The 27,998-nt window shown below is 35.7% G+C and overlaps 1 protein-coding gene across 2 annotated transcripts in view; it reads right to left on the bottom strand.

Moving 5' to 3' along the window:
• Positions 1-23,965, bottom strand: part of PHIP (pleckstrin homology domain interacting protein) — a 117,415-nt gene extending 93,450 nt beyond the window's left edge. For both annotated transcript variants that reach the window (XM_037519991.2, XM_037519990.2), the window contains exons 1-6: positions 23,729-23,965; positions 23,560-23,618; positions 23,409-23,438; positions 23,155-23,214; positions 7,295-7,445; positions 7,100-7,198 (exon numbers count right to left, since the gene is read on the bottom strand). In XM_037519991.2, coding sequence (XP_037375888.1) covers positions 7,100-7,198; positions 7,295-7,445; positions 23,155-23,214; positions 23,409-23,438; positions 23,560-23,618; positions 23,729-23,768 — 439 coding nt within the window. In that variant the 5' untranslated portion in view covers positions 23,769-23,965. The remainder of the gene's footprint in view (positions 1-7,099; positions 7,199-7,294; positions 7,446-23,154; positions 23,215-23,408; positions 23,439-23,559; positions 23,619-23,728) is intronic.
• Positions 23,966-27,998: the final 4,033 nt, after the last annotated feature.

The raw sequence follows: 27,998 nt of genomic DNA on the forward strand, positions 1-27,998 counted from the left end.
AAGTATCTCAGGTGCATCTCAAAGAATTCTCAGCACTTATTTTTTGCCCATAAAACAAATGCTTGATTCACTGCATATGTAAGCGAAAATAAAATATATTCTTGGGGATGTAGATATGTAGAAAAATGCAATGCAGGTTCTAAAACAATAATTTCAAGTGAATAATTTATTATGCTTAATTATTCTTTTATTACATCATTTTATATTCTCATAAAGTATATCTCTAGCTGTTAGCTTCTAATTCTATACAGCAAGGAATTTCAACATCTAGAAATATCTAATACAGCTGACAGTTGTGAATTAGCATATTTAGGCTAAAACTGGTTACACACTACCTTAACAGTGACTCAGTAAATTTCTAATAAGCCCTGATGGATTTTTTCCTTATGGCCTGGTAGAAGACATCCTCCAGTGCTTTGGCTCCAAACTGATTTAGAACAAGAAACAAAAAAACTCCACAAAATCAAATGTCCTGCCAAATAAGAACTCAAATGCTCTTAGCCAAACACTGACGATCAATGACACCTCAGACTCACCTGTGCATGCTGTAAGAAAATATAACACAAATATTGACAGTGTTACCAACAATTTAATTCCCTCTATCCAAATTAAAAAAAAAAAAATTGCTGAAGTTATTCCATTAAAAATTTACAGAATTCTCAAAATGTCAAATTTCAGTAAAACATTTAACAGCACTCTGGTATAAAAATATGATGGCTGAAGATAATTATAATATAAAAACAAGTCTTTCTCATTGAGAGTGATTTGAAAAAAATATTTTCAAGACAACTTTTTAAGGAAGAATTTCCAAAAGCATTAAGTAAATATAGTAAATCTACATTCTACACTATCCTTTGTACCAATTAACTACTGAATATCTATACCAAGATTCTATCCTAAAGGAGAAGGTCCTTGGCTTTGAACGGCACTAGAAGATACGGTAAACAGAGAAAACAGTATGTAGAATTCCCAGGTAATAACCTGGTATTTTAAACTTGATTTAGGGAGTTAAGGAAGAAAATACTTTTCAATAGTGGAAATTCAATTGAGGAGGGTGTAATTGAAAAAGGCCTGACCAGATCAAACAGGAAGAAAATTTGAACAAAGAGAGGAAGATGGTCTAGTACTCCTATTCAATAAACTCACATTTTTCTACAATACCATTTATAATGTCTATATCCTTTATCAGACTGTAAGTATATTAGGGACATAAATTCCATCTTATTAATATTTCCCACAAATGCGTATAGTCTTTTAAATAAAAAAGTACATAAATGAATCTTTTAAGATATACAAGATGATCAATTTAATATAATATAGTCACATGACAGAAAGGTAAATGAGTTTATTCACTTTCTAAAGAAACTGTTAATAGACTAACTGGATTTCTGAATAAAAGGGGATTATCTTTTGGATTATAGGGATTCCTAAAATTTTATTCAACTAGAACATCAATTTTTAAAACAACCATGGCTAAACAGATGTAACAACAGTTCAGAAAGAAAGAAATAGGACATATCAATTTTAACCTTAAAACAAGTAGCATATGAGATTTTGGTTGAAAAGCACGTTTATTTTCAGAAGTATAGTGATGGGAAATACTCTTAAAATAAGCCTGACAAAGTAAACGTCTATCCTTTTAATTTGGCAAAATTTTTCTTATCCTCGAGTGCCTGTTAAAATGTCACCTCCTCTAAGAAAGCTAGTGAATTTCAAAAGCAACCTAATATGTAGGTTGCTTAAACCTAGGTTGCTCAACTTAAAACTGCAATGATCTTCCTTTCTTGAGGGAAAAAAAAAAAAAACAACCATATTCCTTACATCTTAGCCTAGGAAGGCACTGCATAAATCTTGCCTTCCATTTCCTCCCTGATCTTATCTGTTATTTCTTGTCCCCCTTTTTTGATCCACTCCATTCACGCTAGTCTCACCCATTTTCTAACACATCAGGCATGTTCCTACTTCAGGGTCTTTATACTGGCTTCTCCCTTTGGCTAGAACACTCATTCTCTCATTGTGTTACTTCTCAGTGAGGCTTAACTTGACCAATCCATTGAAAACTGTAATCCATCCCCTACCATGATTCACTAATTCCTGATTCCCTCTTATGCAGCTCTATATTTATTCTTTTCCTACCACTTATCATGTGATGTTATAAATGTATTTGCTCATTATGGCCACTGTTTGCTTCTGCTCCTCTACCCCCTACAACATAGTAAGCTTCCTATGGGCAGGAATTTTTTAAATCTATTTTGTTATTTGATTAGTCAACACCTAATAGCTGGGCCCAAGTCTTCAATGTTCATGACTTTAGAAAAAAATAAACAAAGTCACCTGAGTTTTTCTCATTATACAAATCTGTACCATTACAACCAGGTTTCATGGAGGAAAACATGAATAGCTAACTACTAGAAGACAAAATATCTCACTCAGTACAACTTGGGCTCTTTTCTGATACAGAAAAAGAGGTACTCTGATGAGAAATAGAGTATTTTACCAGAATGAATTTCTTTTACCATATTTTTTTTTTTTTTTTAAGATTTACTTATTCATTTATACAAGCACTGGGTATAAATGAAGCGCGGGAGGGCGAGAGAATTCACCAGAGCCAGAGCGGGGAGCAGAGCAGGCAGAAGGACCGAAGTACACTGCTGAGGGGAGCAGCGGGCAGCAGGAGAGGTCTGCATGCCATGCGGGACCCTCCTCCGGTGGCCAGGGAGCAGCCGGGGATCAAACCAGCGCTGCAGAGGCTGCGGGCAGCCTCGCAACCCAGCGCTCAACCACTGCGCCACCGGGGAGGCCCTCTTTTACCATATTTTAACTAATTTGATGTTGTTATTTTAAAGGAAACACTTTGAAAGGTACCAGAATTTCTGTAAGTAAAATGCAAATGTAATTATAAGCTATAATAATTACATAAACAATTATTAAGTGCAAAAGAAAGTAAATTCTGGGTGATTGATTTTAATCTCAAGGTATATGCTAATAAGGGCTGTCTAAATTGAAGATTAATAACTTGTAACTAACTATAAGAGCCTGAAAACCTATAGAATAAAACCACCAAGAAAAGCAGTGATAAACATAAGCAAGATGATATATAAATTCCAAACAGATTTACCCCCTTAGACAATACCTAGTTTTCACAACAAAGTGACATTATACATTTCATTTGAGAAAAAATTTAATCAGTTTACCAACAAGATCATGCAGTTTTCTTTATGGCATTTTTAAAGTTTGTGACAAATGTGAGAATTACAAATAGAAGTCCAATAGTTTGCATGAAGTTTGAAAACACTCTAAGAGAAAATCATTTTGTCACACTGATCTTAAATAATCCTCCAAGTTATAGCAAGAGGTTCAACTGAAAAACAACAACAACAACAAAAATAAATCCTAGGTGTAGTGTGGTATCCTGGAATAAGAAAAGCTAATTAGAGGGAAAATTTGGTGAGATACAAGTTCTGGTGTTTATTACAATTAATAATAATGTACCAACGTATCTGATGCATTTCTCAAATGCACCAGATAACGTAGGATTAAAATATTAGGGGAAACTGTGTAGGGAGTATACAGGAGCTCTTTAAATAATCTGTGTAATTTTGGGGTGAATAATTTCTAATTCTAAATAAAAATATATTTTTAAAAACCTGTATCTCAAATATGTCAAAATTTGAGTATGTGGATATGAATTAAACATTTAAGTCTATATTTAAGAAAAGCTAAAAGGTTATGGTTTTCTTCTTTCTTAGATTGACATTGGTAATTGACCAAGAAAAGAGCAAAGAAAATCTTTAAAGGCAGTCAGAAAAAAAAGAATCTACAAAAGAAACATGAGATACTACAAACATTCTTATACTTTTTTAATTCTTCTGATCCATACTTAATGATAGCTTGAAAGAATATAATGTATCTCCATACAGGTAAACTACTCTTTCAAAATTTCTGGTAACTTTTCTTTTCATTACCCTCCTTGCTATAAACTTGTGAACTGGAGGGTAATGAAAAGAAAAGTTACCAGAATTTTTGAAAGAGTAGTTTACCTGTATGGAGATACACTGTATTCTTTCAAGCTATCATTAAGTATGGATCAGAAGAATTAAAAAAGTATAAGAATGTTTGTAGCAATGAGAAGACATTCAAAACTGTCACCAAGGTGAACTGACACATGACATTAAACCATGACAAAAATAAGTGGAGTCATTTTGATTCACCTAACTTCTCTTTAATTATTTCAAAGAACAGCTATTTTTTTTTTTTTAAAAAAAAAAAAAAGCAGGTAAAATTGGCATTCTGGTATAGGTATTTTTTTTAACATGAAGAACTAATATTTTCCTGAAAATATAAATGGAAGGAAGAAAAAACATATCTTAAACCCTGAAAACAAAATAGTCTTTCAGAAAGGTACAACCTTTTCAGAAAGGTACTTGTTTGGTTATTAATTCTGTTACCTAAATATACTAGTTGCATTTTTCTGTTGTGACACAAAACTCATTGATTATTTTTGCCATATTTATGCTCCCTATATATCCATTTGTCAGCAATATTCACTGATATTACCAACAACCTGGTCTAAAAATCTTACCAAATTTTAAAGTATTCGTTATCCTCATTCAAAAATATACCAATGAGGGGCCTCCCTGGTGGCGCAAGGGGTTAAAACGCAACCTATGAAGTTGTCTGCAGCCACTGCAGCTCGAGTTTGATCCCCGGCCTGCCAGGAAGCAACACACATGGAGCAGCAGACCTCTCCTGACTGGCCTGCTGCTCCCGTCGGCCGTGTATTTCAGTCATTCTGACTGTTCTGTTCCCCACTCTGTCTCTGGTGAATCCTCTCACCCCCCCACACCTCTGGCCTGTACTCCAGCTCTTGTATGCATAAATAAATAAATCTTTTTAAAAATATATATATACCAGAGTACAGGCTCCTTGAATAATTTGAAAACTAATAATTATGGAGAATAATACAGCAATGATTTCAGCCTACTTTCACTCCCCCTAAATATGTGACCTTGGTCAAGTCATCAGACCTTCCTATGTTTCCAGCTTCTTTTTCGTAAAATAAGAGTAACAGTTCCTACCTCTGGACCACTTAAAGTTTTCAGAGAACATAAGTGGAAAATGCTTAGTGTAGTGCCTGGCACACAATAATCACTCACATAAGTAAGTTTTAAGACGAAAGTAAGTTACTATCAGTCATTCCAAAACTTTCATTGCCTACCACAGGACTGTCTAGACAAAGTGCTGAAAGAGTAACATATTCCCCTTACTATGTAGATTTGAAGTTTTTCAGAGAAGATACTTTATCTATAGGGGAAGCTCCTATAATAGTTTATCTGTCCCTTCTTTCAAAAAACTATCCTAACGCCTAGCAGCATTTTCTAAATGTAATATATTCTACTGTATCTAATCCTTTGTTATTTTAATAGTCATTTATCATAGTAAAATTATATGTAGAAATCATTACTTAACCAGGAAAATCACATGTTTAAAGTAAAAATAAAACATGACCATTCATAACTGCCTACAAGTATCACATATACTTTGGAAAACAGGTGAGAGAAACAGCACTGAAAACATCAGAAAGACAAAAAGGTGTAAAATATAAAACAGAGGGTAACAGAAAAGACAAAGAGAAAGTGTATAGTATTTGTTTAATTGGAGTCCCAGAGGAGAGAAGAGAGAATGGCACAGAAATATTTTAAAAGATAACAGCTGAGAATTTTTCAGTGCCAATAAAACATTAGGTTCAAGAAGCCTAATAAATCTCAAGCAAGATAATTTTAAAAAAAGAAAAATGAGGGCCTCCCTGGTGGCGCAGCGGTTGAGCGCTGGGCTGCCGGGCTGCCCGCAGCCTCTGCAGTGCCGGTTCGATCCCCGGTCACTGGGTGAGGATCCCACATGGCGCTCAGACCTCTCCAGCTGCCCGCCCTGACTGTACCCAGTGCTTGTATAAATAAATAAATAAACCTCAAAAAAAAAAAAAAAAAGACACTAAGACATACATCACAAACTCTGGAAAACCAGTGAGAAAATCTTAAGAGCAACCAGAGGAAAAAAGATTACCTTCAAAGCAACCAATTAAATAGTAGATTTAAATTTAAATACAAATATATAAAATTACACATAAGAATGAGATATCCCAATAAAATACAGAGACTGTCATAACATATTTTTAAAGTTACTTCTATTTTTAAGATATGGAAAATAAGTGACTACAAAAAAGGTTCAAAGTAAAACAACAGGAAAAACTATATAAACACTACACGAAAGTTATACAAAACTAACTGTAATACTGACATCAGTACATTATATAGTACCGAAAAAGGGAAGACATAAGTAGAATTTGGATAGCCGGAAGAAAGAAAACAATATTCCTGGTTAGGCAGGATAGAGTGGAGCAGAAGACTATGATTAAAATATGAAGGTCTTTGAAAGTCAGAAATTTAAACTTGTAAGAATAGGACACTGCCAAAATAGCTTAATCCACCCATTTATACAAGCAACACAGAAAAGGTAGAATAAATAAGATTATTATTATAATGTTATATAGTACGACCTGAAAGAAAGCGAGAAGACCTGGAAACAGCAAAAGACTAGTTTGGAGAATGCTATAGCAATCCAGGTAAAGACAAGGGCTTGGCAGCAAGAGAGGTAAAAGAGATGTATCTAAAGAGTCATTTCAAGAGAAAGATTCATCTGCATTAGTTGTCCTATGAAATTTTAAAGGTAAAAAAATGTAGTATACCTTACAAAATAATAATCACACTATTTTTGTTTACCCCATTGTAATTAAGCTGTATTAAGGTATAGTTGCCCAATCAACTGAATAAACATTTTATTGAACAATTTATGTGTTAGAAATAAAATAACAATGAGGTAATTATCCTGTATCATGTATAATATACACAATCCATTACATATTATTATGACTTCTTCATTACGATTACCAATGAGGAAAAAGTCTGATCACTTTTCCTCCTTGAATATTAATGGATATATAAGAAATTTTTCAATTTCACAGTAACAAAAAAAACCCTGCATTTTTGAAAGCTGTTTACCAAGAAGTTTTCTACTTCTATAATGAATTCAAACAACTCACCGATGCTGGGTGGGCTACCATAGTTAATTGGTGACTCGGGTGGTCTTCCACAGTGCAATGCAGCCAATGCAGATCCTTTCCACACAACATGTTTGCAGCCTATTAAACACACATATTTTTATAGATACAAAAATACAGCAAAGAGAAAAAAATGAGGGAAAAAAAGGTCTCAATTAGATTATGAAATTTTCATACTTTTATTTGTGCGTAACAAGGACTGTCTTCCAGCTCCCAATAAAGTTTGTACTCCAGGAACACTCTGTGGAATTTCTTGTTCAAGAAGAGGTCCTAGTCGATGACATATTTGCAGCAAGTGATCAGGTGCTAAATGTCTGTAATATTTCACCTATTATATAAAAGACGTAAAATATTTGCTAAGTGATACAATTTTTTATAGTAAATAAAATACAATTTTTAAAACAGAGTAATTTGTTCTGACTTGACAACATTTCTTACTGGAGGAAAAAGCTCACATTTATTCTGTGAAACCACTTGACTCAGAATAAAATAGCTACCTGAACCATCACATACTCTGCTGAATAGGAAAAATATTAAACAATTAATGTAATCTGAATATAAAAATTTGTAAATTAACAAAAGCTAGTCAATGCAAACACTAAACAATGAAGAAATATAAAGCATTAGAACCTAAAAGTCTGCTTCAGCTTAACATTTTAATTTACAAAAACTTCAACATAAAATATATACATACACAAAATACTTTGATATATAACAAATATTTTAAACCTTTGATATGATACCTCCAGAATTAAGGATTAAAGAAACTCAATAGTTCATTTTCTCATTACAAATTTAAAAGTACTTATACAATACCTACGTTGAATTTTATAATTTAGTTAACAAAACCAGAAAGGTCAAATTCCAACTGTTGACTTAAACAAATATTAACTATAAATCAACCTACTCCAAAGTTTCAGCATTTTTGAAAACTATTTCAAAGAACAGTCTAATTTATGCCAGCATCTGAAATCAAGATATAAAATGCTTATACTTTTATTGTCTATTCTGGAGTCTTTTAGTAAATAAACATTTGCATAATATTTTCAAGAGAATTACAGAAAATGAGACATACTTTTTATGACTTTCTATTTAAGTTATCAAATTACAAAAAACTGTCTCGCTGTAGTACCAAACACTCTAGTTCAACTGTTCTCAAAGTACTGAGTAGCACTGAGGGTCCCACAGGAAAAAGTTATGAATGACACTAAAACATCATTTGCCCTTTCAATCTCATTTTCACATGAGTGTACAGTGTTTCCAGCTGCCATATGACATATGAAGTCACAACAGAATGAACACAGAATCAGATGCAAGATCTAACTCTTATATGAAGCCAAACATAAAGATTCACAAAGATGGACAATGCTAATCTTATTACAAATTTCTTTTAGGGATTAACTGTTATAGAAATATTACTTATATTAACATGAAGTACATTTATGGTACTATTTGATGAATTAAATATTTTCAAATTTGTTGATTTTTAAAGTGTCAACTATGAAGAGATTACATTCTATATAAAATGAACTGCAATAATTTTTATTAGTATAGAGGGGTTTTGAAGCTAAAAGTTTGAGAGATGCTACTCAAGATCACTTAGTAATAGCAATTCTTAGTCTGATTTCCTTATTAAAAGACTTATGTGGGGGGAAGTAAGGGGTTAAATCATTTCATTCCATCTTGCAGTATCTGTTATACTTTTAACTGTAGGCGATCATAAATAATATTTTTTAAAAGTTGACAAATATGTCCTTCTAAGTGAACATCTTAATCATAATAAGACTCCAGTCAGAAAAAAAAAAAAAAAAACATGAAGCTGTATTCTCACAGTAAGATAATTTAAAAAGTAAAGTATGGCTTAAAGTAGTATGCCAGATGATCAGTAAGTATTAACAGAATTAATACTTATGGGAAAGAGGTTCAAATACAAATTATACAAGCTACCATCTTCAGTTGAAGATTCACAGCACAGGTAACATTAAAGGCCCGGACAAAAATGATGAAATTAATTTATTTAATTTGGTTTAATGTACAATTTCCCAAACTCACTTAACTACAACACCCTTTTTCCCTAATGATACCATCTTTATTCAAAACATACTTTTCAAAAACTAGTATGATTAGCTACGGAGGAAAAAAAAAAAACCCAACATTTGGCTAGGTAGTGAAATTACACCAAAATACAAATTTTTAGATTATAGTTGTACTTTTCTCTAATCTTCCATTTAAAAAATATACTTAAAGTCTAAAAGAAAACAGTTAGAATATGTCATGGGGGTCCTTTCCAGTCCTTAAGTTCTATATCATTGTTTTAATGTGACTTCTTTAAATTGACCAAAATTCCTTCTTAAAACTTTACCTCAACAGAAAGTTCTTCACTTATTTAACTTTAGTTTCATCATGATCTTGTTATACAGTTTCTTATGAAATATTTTTCAGGTAGTGGACTGAAAATTTTTATTGCAGAATTCTATCTTTTAATAAATTATAATCAACTTTTCCTGACTTAATCTTTGATTTTCAATTTTTCAAACTCAACTTTCATTTTAAAGTTAAAAGAAACACTTTCAATGCTTGAACTCCTCATGCATTCTTTATACAAGCTTATGCTGGTAATGGAAATCTGTCCTTTACCCACCCATCTCCACACCTCATTCTTTCTCACATCTCAAGTCTATGCCTTACTGCCTTTCATTACCTGCTACACCGCCCCTAGCCATCTTTTTGGAAATTTTATTTTTATATTTTCATAGCTTATTAAATTCCTCCCAAATGTTCCTTTATGCTTAATACAAGTTTTATAGAACTTGTGTTAATTATTCTGAAAATAATTTGATACCTAGATCTCAGTGGAAATCTAATGAAGGCTACAATGCGTCCTATTCTCAAAAAAAAAAAATACACACACAAGTCTTAACAATTATCTTGCCCTGTGTTAGAAGTTCAAAAAAAAACCCCTGAACTATATTAAAATGGCTGATTTACTTGTCCAGGTACTACGTAAAAAGACATAGGATTAGATCTTGTTTACCTGCATATCCAACACATAATGCAGTAATGCTTGCAGCTAAATGCTTAATAAATCAGTAGATAAATGAACATATGAAAATATAAAAAAACTACTGAATTTTCCTTATGTCACCAATAAATAGTGAAGGTTCATTCAAGTCTGGAATCCTAGAGCTGAGTTCCTTTCCAGAACCTTTTCCCATACCATCTCTCTCTGCACAATCTTTATACCAATGCTTCTTAAAGTTATACCAATAGCTATGGATTACATATCAAATTTTCTTAAAGCATATCTCTCTTTGAAGTTCCAAAGCCTTTCAACTCAAAATAGACAAAAATGAACTCATGACCCTCATGTAGACACCACCCCACTCTAAAAAAAGTTCCCTACCTTGGTCAATGACAAACACTATCTAGCCTCAAACCCCAAGCCACATACTTTTTATGCTGTCCAATCCTCCCTCCTACAACAAAGCAGTTTTAATTCCAAACCGATTTTTCTTGCCATCTTTAAAGCCATGTACCAAGCTTCATAACAACGTAAGTTAAAAACATCTTTGTAATAAACCCTCATCTCTCCCACCTTCATTCATGCCTTCTACTTCATTCAGATCTATTCTCTGTGTTCAAATGCTCCTTCTAAAACCTGTTATCTGATCAAGCCATACCTACTTAAAACACTTTGAAACTTTTGTTCTTTGGGAATCCATATCCTTAACATTGTCAACAAGCCCTGAAATGCATGTATGGTTCATTCCTATTTCTCTGCTTCATTCAGCATATACACTCTCCATGCTCTACTTTTCACGTTCAGATATGGTAGACTTCTTCCAAGTTCTTTACCTGACCTTTATCCTGTCAGGCTTTCCCATGTGGTACGCTACCTGCATTTCCCAAAATAATCTCACCCAAACAAATCCTCTAAGTGCTTCAGATCTCCAATGTAACTTCCTTTGTTTACTTTTTTCCCATTCAATCTAAGTGTGTTATCTTGGTTGCACATACTCCGTGACTTTTCATTATCAAAATGGCCATTCTACCAAAAACAACTTACAGAATGACTGCAATTCCAGTAAAAATCTCAATGGCATTCTTCGACAAAATAGAACAAATATTGATGAAATTCACATGGGTCCACCATAAAAACCTCGAATAGCCAAAGCACTCCTGACTAGAAAAAGGAAGAATGGAAGTATTACACACCCAGACTTCAAGCTATACTACAAAACCTAATAATTAAAACAGCATGGTACTGGAACAAAAACGGACACACATACCAAGGGAATCAAATCAAAAACCCAGGCATGCATTCTCTCACCTTCCCGCACTTCTGACTGTACCCAGTGCTTGTATAAATAAATAAATAAATCTTTAAAAATAAATAAATAGATAGATAAATAAATAAGATTAAATGTCCAGCTTAGGGAGCACACATCCCGTGGATTTGGGACATTGTTCTACAGGATGCAGTAGAAAAACTAAACAGGCCACATATGGTGCTGCACTCCAGACAGCTAATCTATGGCAAGGGAGCTGGAACAAGGACAGTCTCTTCAATATACAGTGCTGGGAAAACTGGACTGCGACATGGAGAAGAATGAAACTAGATTACTACCTCACACCATACACAAATATTAACCTGAATGTAAGACCTGAAACCATACAATACATAGAAGAAAACATAGGCAAAACACTCCATGACAAACATCTCAGAAACATCTTTAAAGACTCATTCCCAGAAGCAAAGAAAATGAAGGAAAAGAAATAGTTGGGACTACATCAAACTAAAAAGCTTCTGTACAGCAAAAGAGATATTAACCAAGATGAAGAGACTTCCCACAGACTGGGAGAAAACATATGCACTCCACAAAACTGATAAAGGGGCTGATAGCAAAGATTTACAAAAAGCTTACACAACACAACAAAAACAAACTAAAGCACCCAGTCAAAAAGTGGGCAGAAGAGCTAATAAGACACTTCTCCAAAAAGGAAATGCAGATGGCCAATGGACACATGAAAAAATGTTCAACATCACTTGTAATGGAAATGCAAATCAAAACTACAATGAGGTATCACCTCACACCAGTAAGAATGGCCCACATTAAAAAAAAAAAAAAAATAGAAATGCTGGTGAAGATGTAGAGAAAAAGGAACCCTTTTACATTGCTGGTGGGAATACAAACTGGTCCAAACACCATGGAAAGCTGTTTAGAGATCCTCAAATTACTAAAAATGGATTTACCATATGACCCAGCAATTCCACTCCTAGGTCTATGGTAATGGTTAATGGGTGTCTTGGTGGTGGTAATTTTATGGGGACAACACCTGAGAGGAGAAATCAAGCGCTACAAAAATGAAGAATGGGGACCTCCTTGGTGGCACGAAGCGTTCAGGCACAGCACTATGAAGCTGTCTGCGGCCACTGCAGCAAGAGTTCAATTCCTGGCCAGGGAGATACCCACATGGCACAGCAGACCTCTCCTGTCTCACCTGCTGCTCCCCTCAGTACTGTATTTCAATACATCTGCCTGTTCTGCTCCCCATTCTGTCTTTGGTGAACCCTCTCACCCCCACACCTCTGGCCTGTACCCCAGTTCTTGTATGCATAAATAAATCTTTAAAAAAAAAAAAAATGAACAATGATGTAAAAAAAAAGACAAATAAAAAATGGAAACAAATAAAAAATATAATGATTTAATGCTTTTCCTCTTAACTTCACCATAAAGTGCACGAGAACAAAGACCATGTTTCTTTCAGCTACCAACCACACAACAGACTCAGATATACACACACCTAATATGATTATAACAAATCTTTTTCTACTGTATTTTTCTCTTCATTAGTCTTCATGAATATTAATCCACATCACTATTTAAAATGCAAAATTAAAAACAAATGAAAAAACTGAAATAGCTCATTTATAGTTTTACATTATTTTTAATTTTCAAATAGTAAGAACCCTCACACATTCATTAAGCTTTTTATAGTTTAAACTTTTACTTACCAGTAAGCAATTAAAATGAATATCTGAAATGATATCACAATAAAAACCCTTATCCAAAATGTCTAAATTTAGATTCTTAGTAACTAAATACGATTATTTGGGAAAAACAAAACAAAAAAACTGACAACTTCTAATATGCCCATCACTTTCCATGACCAGAGCTTCTTTCAATCTCTTAATATATTCAAAACATAAAAGGAAAGATGAAATTATAAAGTGCAATAAATACTAATAACTTAACAAGGATAATATGTACTGGCTGCACACTAAATGCCAGGCCTTGTGGTCAGTGCTGCATGTAAAAGCACTGTTAATTATTTTAACCTGAGTTGTATATTCTATTACTATTCCCATTAACAAGGAAATTATGGTACAAAAACAAAACAAACTTCCAAGATCACACACTTTCAGCAGCTAGTTATGAGAGTCCAACAAAGGCAGTTTAACTTCAGGACAAACACTCACACTGCTTTGCAAATTACCTATTGCTTCAAATATACGTATATATTAATGTGCAAGGAAGCTATTAAGATAGACATTTTGCATAGCTTTCAACAAACATTAAACTGAGTCAGAAAAATGTTCACTTTCACTATTAAAAAAAGGTCACTTTCACTATTAAAGCAAACTAGCGCCAATGTTTTAAGTCCTTAGGTAAATGGGAACAACAAAAAAAATAAATCTAAGAACAGAAGTAAAAGATACAGTGACGATCCTAAATATCTTCTACTAAAGTATAGGAAATCAATGTAAGTATGTAAGTAACCTTTTCTCAGTATTTCTAAGATTAAAATTTAAAATTCTTAAAGTTAGAAGCAAGTTTAAACAGTGAAAGTAAAGGGTTAGTACCATAAAATTCATGTTTACTACTAAAAATTTTAAAAAAAGCACAAATTTATCATTAGTGCTAAAGCCTTTTTTAATCCATGCCCTCTTGATAAACATTTTATTTTCTCTCCCACATTCAAGAGCATGTTTTATGGATGCAACCCTGATACCACAGAATGGAGATTTCACTCCTAAGACTAGTGAGCTATTCAGACCATTTCCAAAATCCTCACATCCTCACTCCCACTTCCAATCCAATTGAAAATCACTGGAAAGGGCAACAACAATCTGTGATTAACGGTCCAAAAGTTAGTGATTAAAACCTCAATTAAACAAAGTTATCCTTTTTGTAAATACATTATCTGGAGCAGAAGTCAGCCAACATTTTCTGTAAGAGTCATGATAACTATATAAGACACTGAGGGGGTTACTGTCATCTGTTACATATGCAAATGTTTTTAACAATTCTTTTAAAATGCAGTAACTCTAGCTTGAGGGATCTTGCAAAAACAGGTCTCCTGCATGATTTACCAGCAGCAGTCATAATTTACCCTCCCCCTTCATCTTAGAAACAATCCTTGGCTCTAGCAAAGTTTCCAGCAGCAGGGGCAAAAGAATTCTGTGAAACAGAACAACTCTGTTCATGGTTTGTCCATCTTGAACCAAATCATAAATGTTTACCACTCTTTGATCAGGTTGTAGATATGTAATAATTCTATAGAATTATCAACTGCAACTTAAACACTAGGATCATCTTCTGAGAATGTGAACTGTAGTGAGAAAGGAACAAAGAAAGAAAACCGGTTAAATTCCTTCCTTCTTTGGCTAAACCAACCTGCTTCTGCTTAGTATGCTACTTCATATAAACAGCTGTCTTTCCCAGTCAAGAAAATGTTGACATTATCAGCAGATGGTATAGTTAAAAAGCGTTACCAGTGGGAAGAAAATATGAAGAATCTGGAAGCCACTACATCCCAGATACTTTCATTAAGAACCTGTCTACTTAATTTTTAAAGAAAAGGTAAGCAGCTTAGATTAAGAGATTTAAAGTCAAACAGCCTAAGTTTCAACTAACTGAGCTTGGGGAAAACATTTACTCTTGTCTGACTGTCCTCATCTATAAGACTGGTACTGCAATAGCCACCACCTTGGGAGGTAGTCAGAGTATCTGACACAGGGTTGGTAATTATTTTAATTATACTCCACATTTCTTACTATTGATATATGTTTATCTTTCATGTTGGAAAAAGCTTCCCAGATTTACTCAATGGGGGTAAAAATTTTTTATCTTTTTCAAGGACCTCTTCAAAGTGAGGTAAGATCAATAGATTCACTCCCTTTACTTGACTTAACACTGAGGCCTACAAATGCCACTGCTTTCTCTAGCATGTAATTGAGAAGCCCCTAGAAAATAAGATCTACCAATATTTGGTACCACTATGATCTGATTAACTAAGCTCTTCACTGTATACCTGAGTCTTGAACAACTAGTTAATTCTAAAAAAAAAAAAAAAAAGTCAGTTTTTTGGATCTTCTCATATAAGACTGGCTACTTCTGTTCTCCACTATACTTTTCAGTTCTAAAGGAAAGTAGTCTTACTTTGATTTCTAGCATACAAATATCAATTTTAAAAAATCCTATTCACTACTTAATCACTCTATAAGGTCTACTATTGAAACTCTATCAAGAAAATTCTCAAAACTACCAAACTCATATATCTGCTACTATCATAACAACGTACAGTCATTGAAAGAAGCTTTTATTTTCTTGAGCATTTTTTCATCATAATAGCTTCTTCAGCTAGAAAAGATACAGAATAATACTTTGTGCCAAGTATTCTCAAAACTTATCTTCATAAGCAAGTAAGGTTAAGTATTCACAAGTAGGTTAAGTATTTTCCCATTTCATAGGCTAAAAAAAAAAAAAACCTGAAGTCCAAAGTTATATTGTCTGGAGAAGTGGAGAAACAGTGATCAAATAAAAGTCTCCTGAATCCAAGTTTACTGTTATTTTTATTACACTAGTTTCACTTTCAAAATATTAATCCCCCTTCTCCCCCACTGTTTTTATGATTACAAACTTAATGGAATCCATATAACCATTTTCAAGTAAAATCCTCTAGGTTGGATAATATTCTCAGAAGGACTCATACAAATTTATATGTCTTTATAATTTAAAGTATAATAAAATGAATATGCTCTAAGTATCAAATTAATCTACGTGGTCCGCTTACTCTTAATTGTGAGTAAATATGCTTTAAAGACTTTTTTATATTCACAATTTTGTCAGCCTAAGAATTCATTCAGGTAACAATAATTCAGTTAGTATTTAATGCTGTCACTGATCCAACCTTGCAATTTAAGTAAATGAAACACTGCTCTTGCAAGTTTTATTCATCAGAATCTGACTATATACTGCTTCAAAAAACAAATCAGATTTTAATAAAGCACAAATTTGGATACTCTATAAGATTTGACTTAAGACACCACAAAATGACAAAATTTAACTTTTAAATTAGATCATATTTGCTGAGCAAATTTTGTGTAGTAAGAATTCCTTCTTGAAATGTTATGTAGTAAAGTACTTTAAAATTCAAATCTATGACTGATTAAAAAGTTATTGTTTAGTGGCGCAGCGGTTGAGTTGCGAATTCGACTTCCACATGATCTCTCCTTGCTCAGCATGCTCTGGCTCTGGTGAACTGACTGTGCCAGTGCATGTATAAACAAAAACAAATAAATAAATAAAAACATGCCTCTATTTAAAAAAAAAAAAATGAAAAAAAAATGAAAAAAAAAAGTTATTGTTTATTAAGTTAAAAATGAAAAATTCTTAAAATACAAGTAAATAGTAAAAAAAAAAAAAAAGGACCAGTTTCATTTTTAACAATGTTTAACACTGTACTCAAAACAACACTGTTCTCAACAACATACATACAATGGTAGTGAAGTTGTTTCACAAAATGCGTATTTTTCCAAGTTGCCTAGAATTTACCATTTATACACACCAAACACTAAGCCAGAATCAAGTTACACAAAGCAAATATTCCTTGCATGTATGCTATAACCACTATGAAGACGGGATACATGCCTATTCTCTGTTATAAGAGACCAAATGGGTCATAGCAGCATGACCACAGGCCATGTGGTGTCCAGAAACTAAAGATACTTTATGTGCTTCCTTTGCACCAAGCGGTTGTCATCCATGGGGCCATAAACTAATAAGTCTTACTCTACAAATCTCATTTCTCTTACAATTTAAATTAGGCTTAATTTAAGCAGAAGCTGTATCAGGCCATGTTGCTACCTGAATTTTCTCAACCAATAATCCTTTTTTCTTATCTGTGATCCCCCAGGCTCAAATGAGCACATGTAAGGCGGATAATATGAACCTGCCTCATACCTGATGACTGCTTTCTCTGTAGTGACAAAAGGCACCCCCACTCAACACTTACAAATTTTGCTTTTCAATGTCATAATTTTTAGTACCAATTCTCAAATTCCATAAAGAAAAATGTATTATCATTTGCCCCAATACATTATTAAATGCTCCTCATATCCATATACTAAATGATGCATTTATTAATTCCAAAGGAATTTTCACAAATTACGCATAATTTCACCAATAAGCCCCTCACAAAACAAACTAATAATCTTTACATCAATCTTTTATATTCCCCAAATTTGATTCCCTTTATCACTTTCAGATAATTACAAAAGTAATTTAAATACCCTAAAATAATTTGCCATTATTTTTTTCTAATACAATCATCCTAATGCTTGATTTTCATAAAGTTACATTTTCATAAAGTTATATCCTTTTTTTTCATAAAGGATATATGCTTGGTATGGTTAAGTAAAGGACACTTTGCTTATTTCTAAGAATCCTATGAAATCTACTATTACTACTTGTTCACATGTGCCTGCAGAATACAGTTTTATTTATCACACTTCTGTGGTGATGTGGTAGACAACTAAAAAATCTGGGAAAAGGAAGAATGGCTACTGTAGGTGAGTTTCCAGATAGAAGAACCAAAAACTGTGGTCAATCTTACAAATTAATTCTGAATGGATTAAGAAGTTGACATTCATAAGATTTATTTAAACTAACACTTAAGAATTAGTTTAAGAAAAACTTTATTAAGCTCTGCTTAAAGCATATGTATTTTTAAACCAATTTGACAAAACAAGATAAAAATCTCCTCTCAAAATTTTCTTTAACAAATTCTCTGATAATTTCCCAAAAAGAATACAAACTGTTGTGGTAGTTTTCAATCACAAAAGTCTCTGTATAGAAGAAGCCAGATGCATGCAACAGCTAAACTGTTACATAGTCCTAAACGCAATATGATCATAACAAAAGAAAGGTTTCACACAGCCACTTATCAATTCTGAGTAATACCCAAACATCTGATGTTAACTGTTGTGCTAAAAAGTGTTATAGTCTTTAGAACTACTATACAGACCAGTTAATTTTTCTCTAGAAGTCTACACACAACACTATAGAAATGACTTATCTTTGGTATTTACAGTACTTTTTCTTTATATCTTAGGCTTCATGATTTCATCCCAAATCTACTAATTATACTAACGGTACCTCCTGAAACTTTAACGTGACTTTTTATTGTGAGGCCGTTTAAGGTATGCATACATGCTTTTTTGTAATATTTTTTCCTGTAACTCTGTGAACCTTCCCTACCACTACTAACGTCCTCGTATTGGCAAACATAAACCCTTACACAGTACTTGACTTGTGCCAGCCAGTGAGCACTCACATCTTACAAAATAGGAGTTATTTGGAAAACAGAATCCTGCTGTACTATTCTGCCTTATACCAAATCACATAGAACACCTCTACTGTAATTGGGGAGGTGATAATCCAACCACATCCTCTTTATATTCAAGACACTTTACAATTATTCAAGATTAAGAGTTTTACAGATAGTTCACTTTAAAATGTTTGTAAATCCCGCAAACTTTTAAAAATAATGGTTACTGAAAGTACCAACAAAATAATTGCAAGAAGGATGAAATTTTGCCCACTTCAGCCCATCAGCATAAAGTAGTCCTTTCACATCTAACACTTTTTTCTTTAGTATGATTATGAACAACTAAAGCCCTGTTTTACACTTTCAAGAAAAGCTTACTATCAATATTTCACTGATGCTCTCCTAAAGAAATTCTAACTCTACCACACGCTTTTACTTCATTATGTGCTACCACCCCACCAGAAATTGCACAAAGTTTTGAAAGCACCATATTATCTTTCATATAGAATGGGAATATGAAAGCATTTAATATATTAAATGATTCAAAAGCATTTAATATATTTACCTATTTTTCCCTAAACTTGCTTAGCTCTCCCATAATACCTTAACTTTCCTATTAATCAGCATGCTCTAAATAAATGGTTATTTATATGATATATATTTGAGTAGATCCTATTTACGGTTCTTATTCATTTCTGAATTTAAGACCACCTCTAATTTGTAAAAACTAGGACTTAAACAATGGTGGAAATACATACTAATTAGCGTAAAGGGATAGTCTGATGTAGTTTCAAAATCTTCACCTTTGCAAAGAGATGATTCTATCAATATAACTTAAGAATAGCACTATTCCATTTTTAACCTGCATGATTTCTCTAGATGTACTTTTCTGTGTTTTGGATAACCTAACTCCAAAATTAAAGAGTTGACTTCTTGGAAACAATGTACTGATATTTCTGGTTCAAATTTAGATTTTCCGGATAGAAAACTTCATTTCGACTCATTTTACAGGAGAGATAACTAGGTCCAGAGAAACCCCAAGATGTGCACCCATGGTAACCTGCAGACTAACTGTTGGTGGGGTGAAGACCACAATCTATACCTTCTGTCGATCCTTCACTTGAATGAAAAGATTTCTAATAAAATGGAATCACTATAAGAAAAGCTACTATCACCACACAAAATTATTTTATTATTTTAACAGACTGGCAAAACATAAACCCACTTTTGGGGAAAAATGCCTTATAACCAAGAAATGTCAGTCCCAAATCTGAGAAAAATGCTTTAATACTCTCTCAGGATCTCATAAATATACAATCACCACTAATTAAGATAACTAAAAGGATAATTTACTAACCTAATTAACTTTACTATTCCAACTAAGAAACAAATAAATGACCAAGTTTTCTCTTTGTCCAAAATTAGTTGAATTTTCTTTGCTACAAAAAAGGTTGCCACCTAAGCCTGTTTGTTTTTAAAAATAAGAAATCTGAAAAAAGCTTTAAAAAGTGTCCTTTACAGTTTTGACACCAACTTCGTATTTAAAAATACATAAAATCTGATTAAACATTCACCATACAGCGGAAACAAAACCCCTTCAACTTCCTAGCGAATTCCATTCACTGTTAAAAATGCTTTATCTTTTTTTGTTAATGTTAAAAATGCTTTACATCTTATAGCAGAGGTTAATAATCACAATCACACTTTACAGTAACTTTATTAATCACACCCGAAGTTAGTGAATCAATTTTATTATTTTTTAAATCTGTAAACTTTAAAAACTGCTCTTCAAACTCCACTTTCCTCTTGGTCAAAACGCAATCACTGTGATTTGATTATCAGTAAGCTGGCTAAAGATACTGACCAATACCTATTTTTAAGCTCACAGATATAAATATTATGCCCCATCCTAAATATCTGCAATTTGAGGTTGCGTGGAAATTTCAAATATATATGAACTTTTATTGTTAAAATATTACTCAATTTTATAAGCTAACATCGCAATAAATTTCCAGGTAGGAGAACTTACTGAAACCACCAATAGTAGTTATTATTTTGGTTTTACGCACCAAAATAATCTTCAGGCCAATGTTAAATTAGCTCAACTGATAGGCAACAAAACATTTTTTTCCAAGTCATAAGAATACATTAAAATAATAATGTACAAGACTTTACTTATGTTAACCTAGACATAGGTTAACATAATTTCAAGGTCCTCCAGCACGAAAAACAAAAATGCTAGATACCTAGTGTTCCAAAATGTTTTTAGATCTAACTAAATTAAATTTCAATTTAAAAGTCAAGTAAAGTTAAACCAAATATCCATACATGGTGATGATATAGTGAAGAATATGCTGAATGAATTAAAAAAAGAAAATGAGCCAGAACTCTGAATTGTCCTAAGAACTCCTGTCTTATGAGCACACCAACAAGACTGTTAGGGTAAAAATGTGAAGACACTGTAAGCAAGAAAACCACTTCCATTTAAAGTAGATGGATTTTGTTAAAATAATGCACTAATGAAGACACTGCTTATTGTAGCCTGTATCTGACAAGTTAGAAATATAATCCATTTTATTAATATTTGAGCAATGAGAATCCTCTCTCACAAAATCAAAGTCAACACTGTTACCAGTTTTTACTGGGGAAAACAAAATTATATTAGGATTAGACTTTCATTTATTTAGCCAGACACCATTAGCTGCTTCACTTTAAAAATATAACATTACCAATCAATAGTCTCCAAGTTAAGAAAACATAGCAATCTTCAGCAACTTGGGCTTTTATTTTCCTTCAAGAAGTTCTGTTAAATCTAATTCTTAAAAAATGGAGTATTATCATCTTTTTAGGTTTTTCAAATAACAGTGAAGTCTACTTATGATTTTATCAAATATTTACAAACATAACAATTTAAAAACTGCAGTTACTGACTGTGGACGTTGTTTTAGACTTACTTCATTTTAGCAAAATATTGAATTAAACTGTTCTACAGTCACTCTTTGAAAAGTAAAGTGTGTAAATGAACAGTTAAGTATCCATTAAATAGACTAAACCTAAGGACCTGTGCTTGTTTCAACAGCTGTGAGCCCTTATCAACAACCTGTATTAGACAAGAGATTTTGTTTGATGTTTTTAAGTTCTATGTCCTATATGCAAATGAAACAAAAGCCATCAAAATAAGGTCTTGCCTTCACTTCGCAAAGGACATTCAGAAACTCTAAGACGGTAACACTAAACAATCTCAAAACATCAAATGCAAATATCTCAGAAAATCAACGTACTGCATAGATTTCAAAGGCTTGGTTTGCCCACGTGTGCTTCCTTTAAGCGCCCTACACACACATTCATTACCAACCAAAATCAGTGCCGGGAGTCTATGGAAAGCCCAGCTCCCAAATACAACCACTACCTTCCTTTTCCACACGCCAGTGATCAACCCCACTTTGAGAAGTCCATTTCCAGAAATTATTAAAATACTCTGAAAAAGCCCACAAGGTTAAGAATTTTGTAAGTCATTCACAAACCATCCCCCGCCGTAAACTTTTACTTGCCAAGTTCCATCCCGCAGTAAACAGAAGAGTAAAAAACCCGAACTCTTCAGTGGCCTCCAATGGTCGTTTTTAATTGAACAAGGGGCATCATCCCACGAAAATGAGCCAAGCCCGGAGAAAGCTCGGCGAACTCTTGATGGGGGGGGGGTAATAGGGGGGATGTCACAGATTTGCACCTCGGCGAGGTGGTTTTGCAAAGGCAAGACGCGCCGCCGGCCAGCTACACCATCGCACCTCTGCACCCACCACCACCACCACCACAAAAAACACCAGCTCTGAATTTAAGGACAGCAGAAGCAACGGCCAAGGAATAAAAAAACGTCTCGCCACGGCTCCGCGGCGGCTGCACAGCCTGCTGGTGAAATGCTAATGCCACTTGGAAGCAGTTAGTCACCAGCCATTGTGTGGGGCCGGAGAAAGCCGAGCCGACCGCGCGTGCAGGGAGCGAGCGAGCGAGCGAGCGAGCGGGTGAGCAGCGAGCGAGCGCGCCCTCCTCCTTCGCGCCGCTCCCGCGCGCGCCCGCGCCCGCCGCCGCCGCCGCCGCCTCGCGCGCGCGCCCGCGCCCGCACGGACGCGCGCGCCGGCCCCTCCTCCTCCGGCCTTGCACTGCACAACACTCATGACGTATCTTTATTTCTAGCACATTAACAAAATATCACAAATAAATTGCCGGCCGCCCCTGCGGCCCCCGGGTGCGGGTCTCCCCGGCCACTGCCCCCCGCGGCCCCCGCGCCCCCCTCCCACCCCTCCCCGTGGCCTTGGGAGCTTTCACGTTCTGGGGCCAAGTTTTTGTCTCTCTAAAAAATTGCGGGAAATTCAATTTTTATTCGACTCGGGGAAAAGTTTCTTTGCTCCGCGACGTGAATGTCTCACCAGATTCTGGTAGGTCCTGGGATGCTCCTTCCCGGTCCAGTCGGTGCGCCGGGGCAGCAGCTGCGGGGAGAGGGCACCCCGTGAGCCGCGGCCCCCGGCCCCGGCCCGCCCGCGCCCCTCCCCCGCCCGCCCCGCGCCCCGCCGGGCGCCCCGAGCCCCGCGCCCCGCGCCCCGGCGGCGGCGGCGGCGCAGCGGCAGCGGCCCAGGGGCGGCCGCGGGACGGCGGGACGCGCCGGGCCGCCGCCGCCCTTTACCTCTTTCTCGGCCACCTCGCGGATCAGCACCTGCAACAACAAAGCGGGGAGAGTGAGCCCCGCGCCCCGGGCCGCGGCCCCGCCGCCGCCGCCCTCCCCCACGCCCGCGAGCGCCGAGCGCCGGCCCGGCCCGCGCCGCGCGCCGCCGTACCTGAGCCGCCTGCTGACAGGGTCCATCTTCCAGGAACCGGGCGATGAGGAAGTAGAGCTCTGGCGGGAGAGAGGGGCGCGAGACACACGCTGAGCGGCCGGGCGGCGGGGGGCGGGGGACCGCGGGCGGCATCGCCCGGCGCCCGCGGCCCCGCAGCCCCCCGACTTACCCGATCGCAGCTCCGAGAGGCCTTTCCTCTCACAAGACATGTTTATGGGTCACTTCGGGGCCGCCGGCGGGACACCCCGCCGCCGAGGGGAAGCGGGGATGGTGCCGCCGCCTGCCCTATAGCTGTCAGTGTGTGTTCACGAGCCGAGCCTCGGCTCCACCATTCAAGCAACGGCGGCGGAGGCGGAGGAGGAGGAGGAGGAAACAACAACTCTCAGGCAGCGGCTACGGCCGCCGCCGCCTCCTCCGCCGCGGATCCCTCCGCCGCAGAAAGAAGTCCGCCGCCTTCGCGGCCCCGGGCTCGGCCGCGGCCGAGGCCCGAGGCCCTGGCCGAGGCCCGCGCCCGCGCCCCCGCCCCTCGGCGCAAAAAAAAAAAAAGGGGGGAAAAAAAAAAAAAAAAAAAGAGTGCCTCCGGCCCCGCGTCCCCAGCACCCGGCGCGGCGAGACTCCCGCCCCCACCTCCCAGGCCGAAGGTGCGATTTATTTATTTATTTCCAGTCGGAGAAGATGTCGGAAGCGAAGCCGCCGGTTGGCTGGAAGGCGCTTTCTCTGTGGAGGCCGATCGCGGGAGGGAGGGGGCCGGGGACGACTCCGCGGAGGGATCTGACGCACACGGAGCCGCAGCACAGGCTCTATTCAGCGGCGCTGGCTGGGGCTGAGATGGAAGTTAGTTTCTATGTAGCAGAAATAGGAAACAAATGAAGCAAAACTGCCCAGAGAGGGGAAATGCCCGGAGGACGGGTCTCGCTCTCACGCGCGCACACAGGCATACACGCTGAGCTCTCGCTTACGCTGGGCAAACTCGGGATGGCGCGGCCGGCCCCGAGTTGAATGATAGTGTTTGGTTTCTGGCTCTTGCCATGTGCATGTGTATAAATGCTGCGGAGGGGCATCTGTGTAAGTCTTGTCCTGCGTGATTTCTGCAGCCTGTGCAAAGTGTTGTGTAATTTATTGGAGTGCCGTCTATTGCCAGGGAGAGGTTGGGGCGCTTTTTGTTAAGCACTTGCATGTGCAAGCCCGTTATTTGCCAGAGCCACCTCTGCATCTATCTTTTATTCCTGCCACCGCCGTAAGCTTACCTTTAAAAAATGTTTTTTATTGTTATATGGGCACAGCGAACTCCTGATCTGTACTTGAGAGACTCTTTCGTGATTACAAAAAGGCTAATGATGGCTCATTAGGGCTGTGGGATTAAAGAACCTTAGAGCTTTTTAAAGTGTTTACAAGAAGGAAGAATGTGAACCTGGAAGAAAAAGAAAGAACGCTAATATTTGTCTCTCTCTCTAACTGATCTAGAGGTAATTTACTGGCCGATCAATAACCTACCGAAGGGTATTGAAAGAGTATACTACAGTTTCGTCAAGGTGATTAGTGATTAAATAATTTTAAATTATCTGTGTATCTTGCAGTTGACTTCGTCATCCTAATTAATGGCTTCTAATTTGAGGTGTAAACCAGTCCTGTTTACAGTTAATCACGGAAAAGACTTCTTGAAAACTGACGAAAAGAGAAAAAAATTAATCTTTGGTAAATTAGTATGTAATTACCGGGTTTATATGCTAAATCATACATCTGTGTTTTGCTGATGAGGAGAAGGGCCTTGTTTTTTTTTTAAAAAAAAAAAACGAATATGGGTGAAATTAATGGAAACAATGGAAAAAGCCATTTGTTAGAAAACAAGGACATCAAGTGATATTTATCTCCATTTTTAGGCACTTTGCAAAAAGACTTGAGAGTTAAATATTTTTAAGGATTGCATTTTAAAGGAAATTAGAATAGTGGTTCTTTTGTTAGCTTTTAACAAAAGATTCTCCTCTAAATTTTTACATGATAAACTGTTTTTTATGCATCTGGTCTAAAAAGGTTATTTGCAGGAAAAGAACCAACAAGCTATATTGTGGTTTTCTAGATTGTTTCCTCAAGCATTGTACCCTCCTAGCTCCTTACATTCCTTGTGGGAAATACTTGCTGCAACTGCCTTGGGCTGCACTGCAAGACTGCACTGGTGTGATATCCTATCCTAAAACCTCCAGAAATCATGGTATTTGTGAGGAAGAAAAAATGCCCAACCTCTTTGGAATAATACGATGTAAAAAATGTCTTTTATAACGCCATCAAATAAAAATGAGAAGTTACCATGACTTGTTCTATTGCAGCCCACTTATCAGAGTAACTGTTATTTATTGAAATGGCTAACCTTCACATACTGAAAATATTTGAGTTTTTTTTTTTTTCAAGACATTAATTCCATACTAACTTGTAGGTTAAGTGGGGTGCTTTTATATCGGTAGATTTGAAAAGAGGCATTTTGTATGTCTTTTTGCAATTGTTTTTAAGACTTTTGCTTTCTATTTTTTCTTAAAAATGTATTCTTCAAATAATTGTACTGTTTTACATTCTCAGGATATTATTCAAATGTACAGATTTTAGGAACTAAAAATTATAATTGGAATCTTACGGTTTTGAAATGTTTGTATTAATACGATTCCTGCTAATAGATGTCTTATCCTTGTGAAGGAAAATAAGCCAAGGAATGACATGGGATATAAAATTACTCTCGGTAAAGTTTTTCCATATAGATCTTGTGAGTGTTATGTAAACATGGAGAACTAGTATGATTATCTCATGCATGCTTTTCATTTAGAAGCCACAAAAGCTTTTCCTAAGTATGCTGCTAATACTTAATTCCTCCAAAAATTTTGAAGGAAAATTTCCCTTCTAAGTTTTCTGAATATGATGTGCCTGTCATTTTGACTAAAATGTTTGACTTAGAAAATGTTTATGAGATCTTTTTGAAGAATAGTAGTAACTTAGTCTTTGGACTAATGGATAACTTTGCCAATAAGTTGCAAGAAAATATAGATTATCTGCTAAATGGTCTATATTTCAGCAGATGAGTTCAGCCAAATGAACTTTTTGTACAATAGATGCAAAACTGAATTCTACTAAGTCTTTCAAAAGTACAAAATATTCCTTAGCGCATTTTAATTTCTTTAAACATGAAACATTCTGAATTGGGGCATGTCAATTTACTACAGAGTTTCTTAAATCATTTATTGAGCATATGTACATAAGAAAGTCTACATGTCAAATAGAAAGAATCTTACTTGAGAGCCCTATATGTTAGTTCCCAAGGTGATAATACAATTCTTTTTTCAGCTAACTCTTTTGTATATCAGGATAGTCCAGATTCCATCTATAGCTCTGTTTGTTTATTTTAACTTTTTCATGGACTTCAAAAATAAAGTATCGATTTAAAAAGATGTCCATGCCTTTTATATAAGACGGCTAACAAAAATAGAAAAAGTTTGGAAAGCCAGCAACTAAGGTTTTTATATAATACAGTCTCTGAGAATTGCAAGCTTCCTCAACTATAAAAGTTTCTGTGGAATCCACTTCTTTTAACATGTGGTGTAACATGAAATAAATATCTAAAGAAAAAAAAAAGGAAAAGCCTTGATCATGATTAACTGTTATTCTAATGAAAAAAGCAAATGTTGCCATTGAGATCCTCTCTGGAAGAAGATGGGTTGGTACTCATAAATTAAAAGAATCTTACCACATTTATGAAATTTGGTTTGCCTCCACTAGTATAATGAATTAATAATAGTAATATATGACTTTAAAAAAATCTCTTCCAATATAACTTCTAAAATTATTTATTAGATATTATTTTCATTTTAATGTTTTATTTTAATAGTAAAAGCTTTATCCTATAAGATGTAGAACTGGGAAAGTAGAAAATACTCTTTTTTAAAAAAATAATGCCTACTTTTTTAATAGTCATCTGCCTTAATAACAAATACAAATGTCATGCATCTCCTCTGGGCTGGCTCCCCGGTAGTTCATGTCCATCTGAAGTTCTCTCAACGCATACATTCTTTCTTCCCCAAACTTGACTATATGTCAGTTTTCAAACAGAGAAGTAGATCAACTGTTTGACTGCTCCAGGAAGAATAGAGATAACCAATTTAGCAAATCAACTCATTATTTAACAAATTGTATTATCTCAATTATATTTTACTAAAAAATCATTTTGCTTGAATTAGAGAACAATTTATTTTAATCTGTAACACATTAACTGATTACCAACAATCATTTAATCCCTTATTTAAAGGTTATTTTTATCATCACTCTTTTTCTCCAAATTAAAAATTCCTTGTACCTTCGATTTTTCTATGTATTTTACTTTGCATAAGAAATATTTATCCTGTGAACTTATTTATATATTTTTTTTAGAAATCACTTCATGAGTCAACAGTGTGATTACA

This window comes from Talpa occidentalis, unplaced genomic scaffold, assembly GCF_014898055.3.
Source record: "Talpa occidentalis isolate TD23 unplaced genomic scaffold, MPIMG_talOcc4v2.1 talOcc4.2, whole genome shotgun sequence".
In the NCBI taxonomy this organism is placed as follows: domain Eukaryota; kingdom Metazoa; phylum Chordata; class Mammalia; order Eulipotyphla; family Talpidae; genus Talpa; species Talpa occidentalis.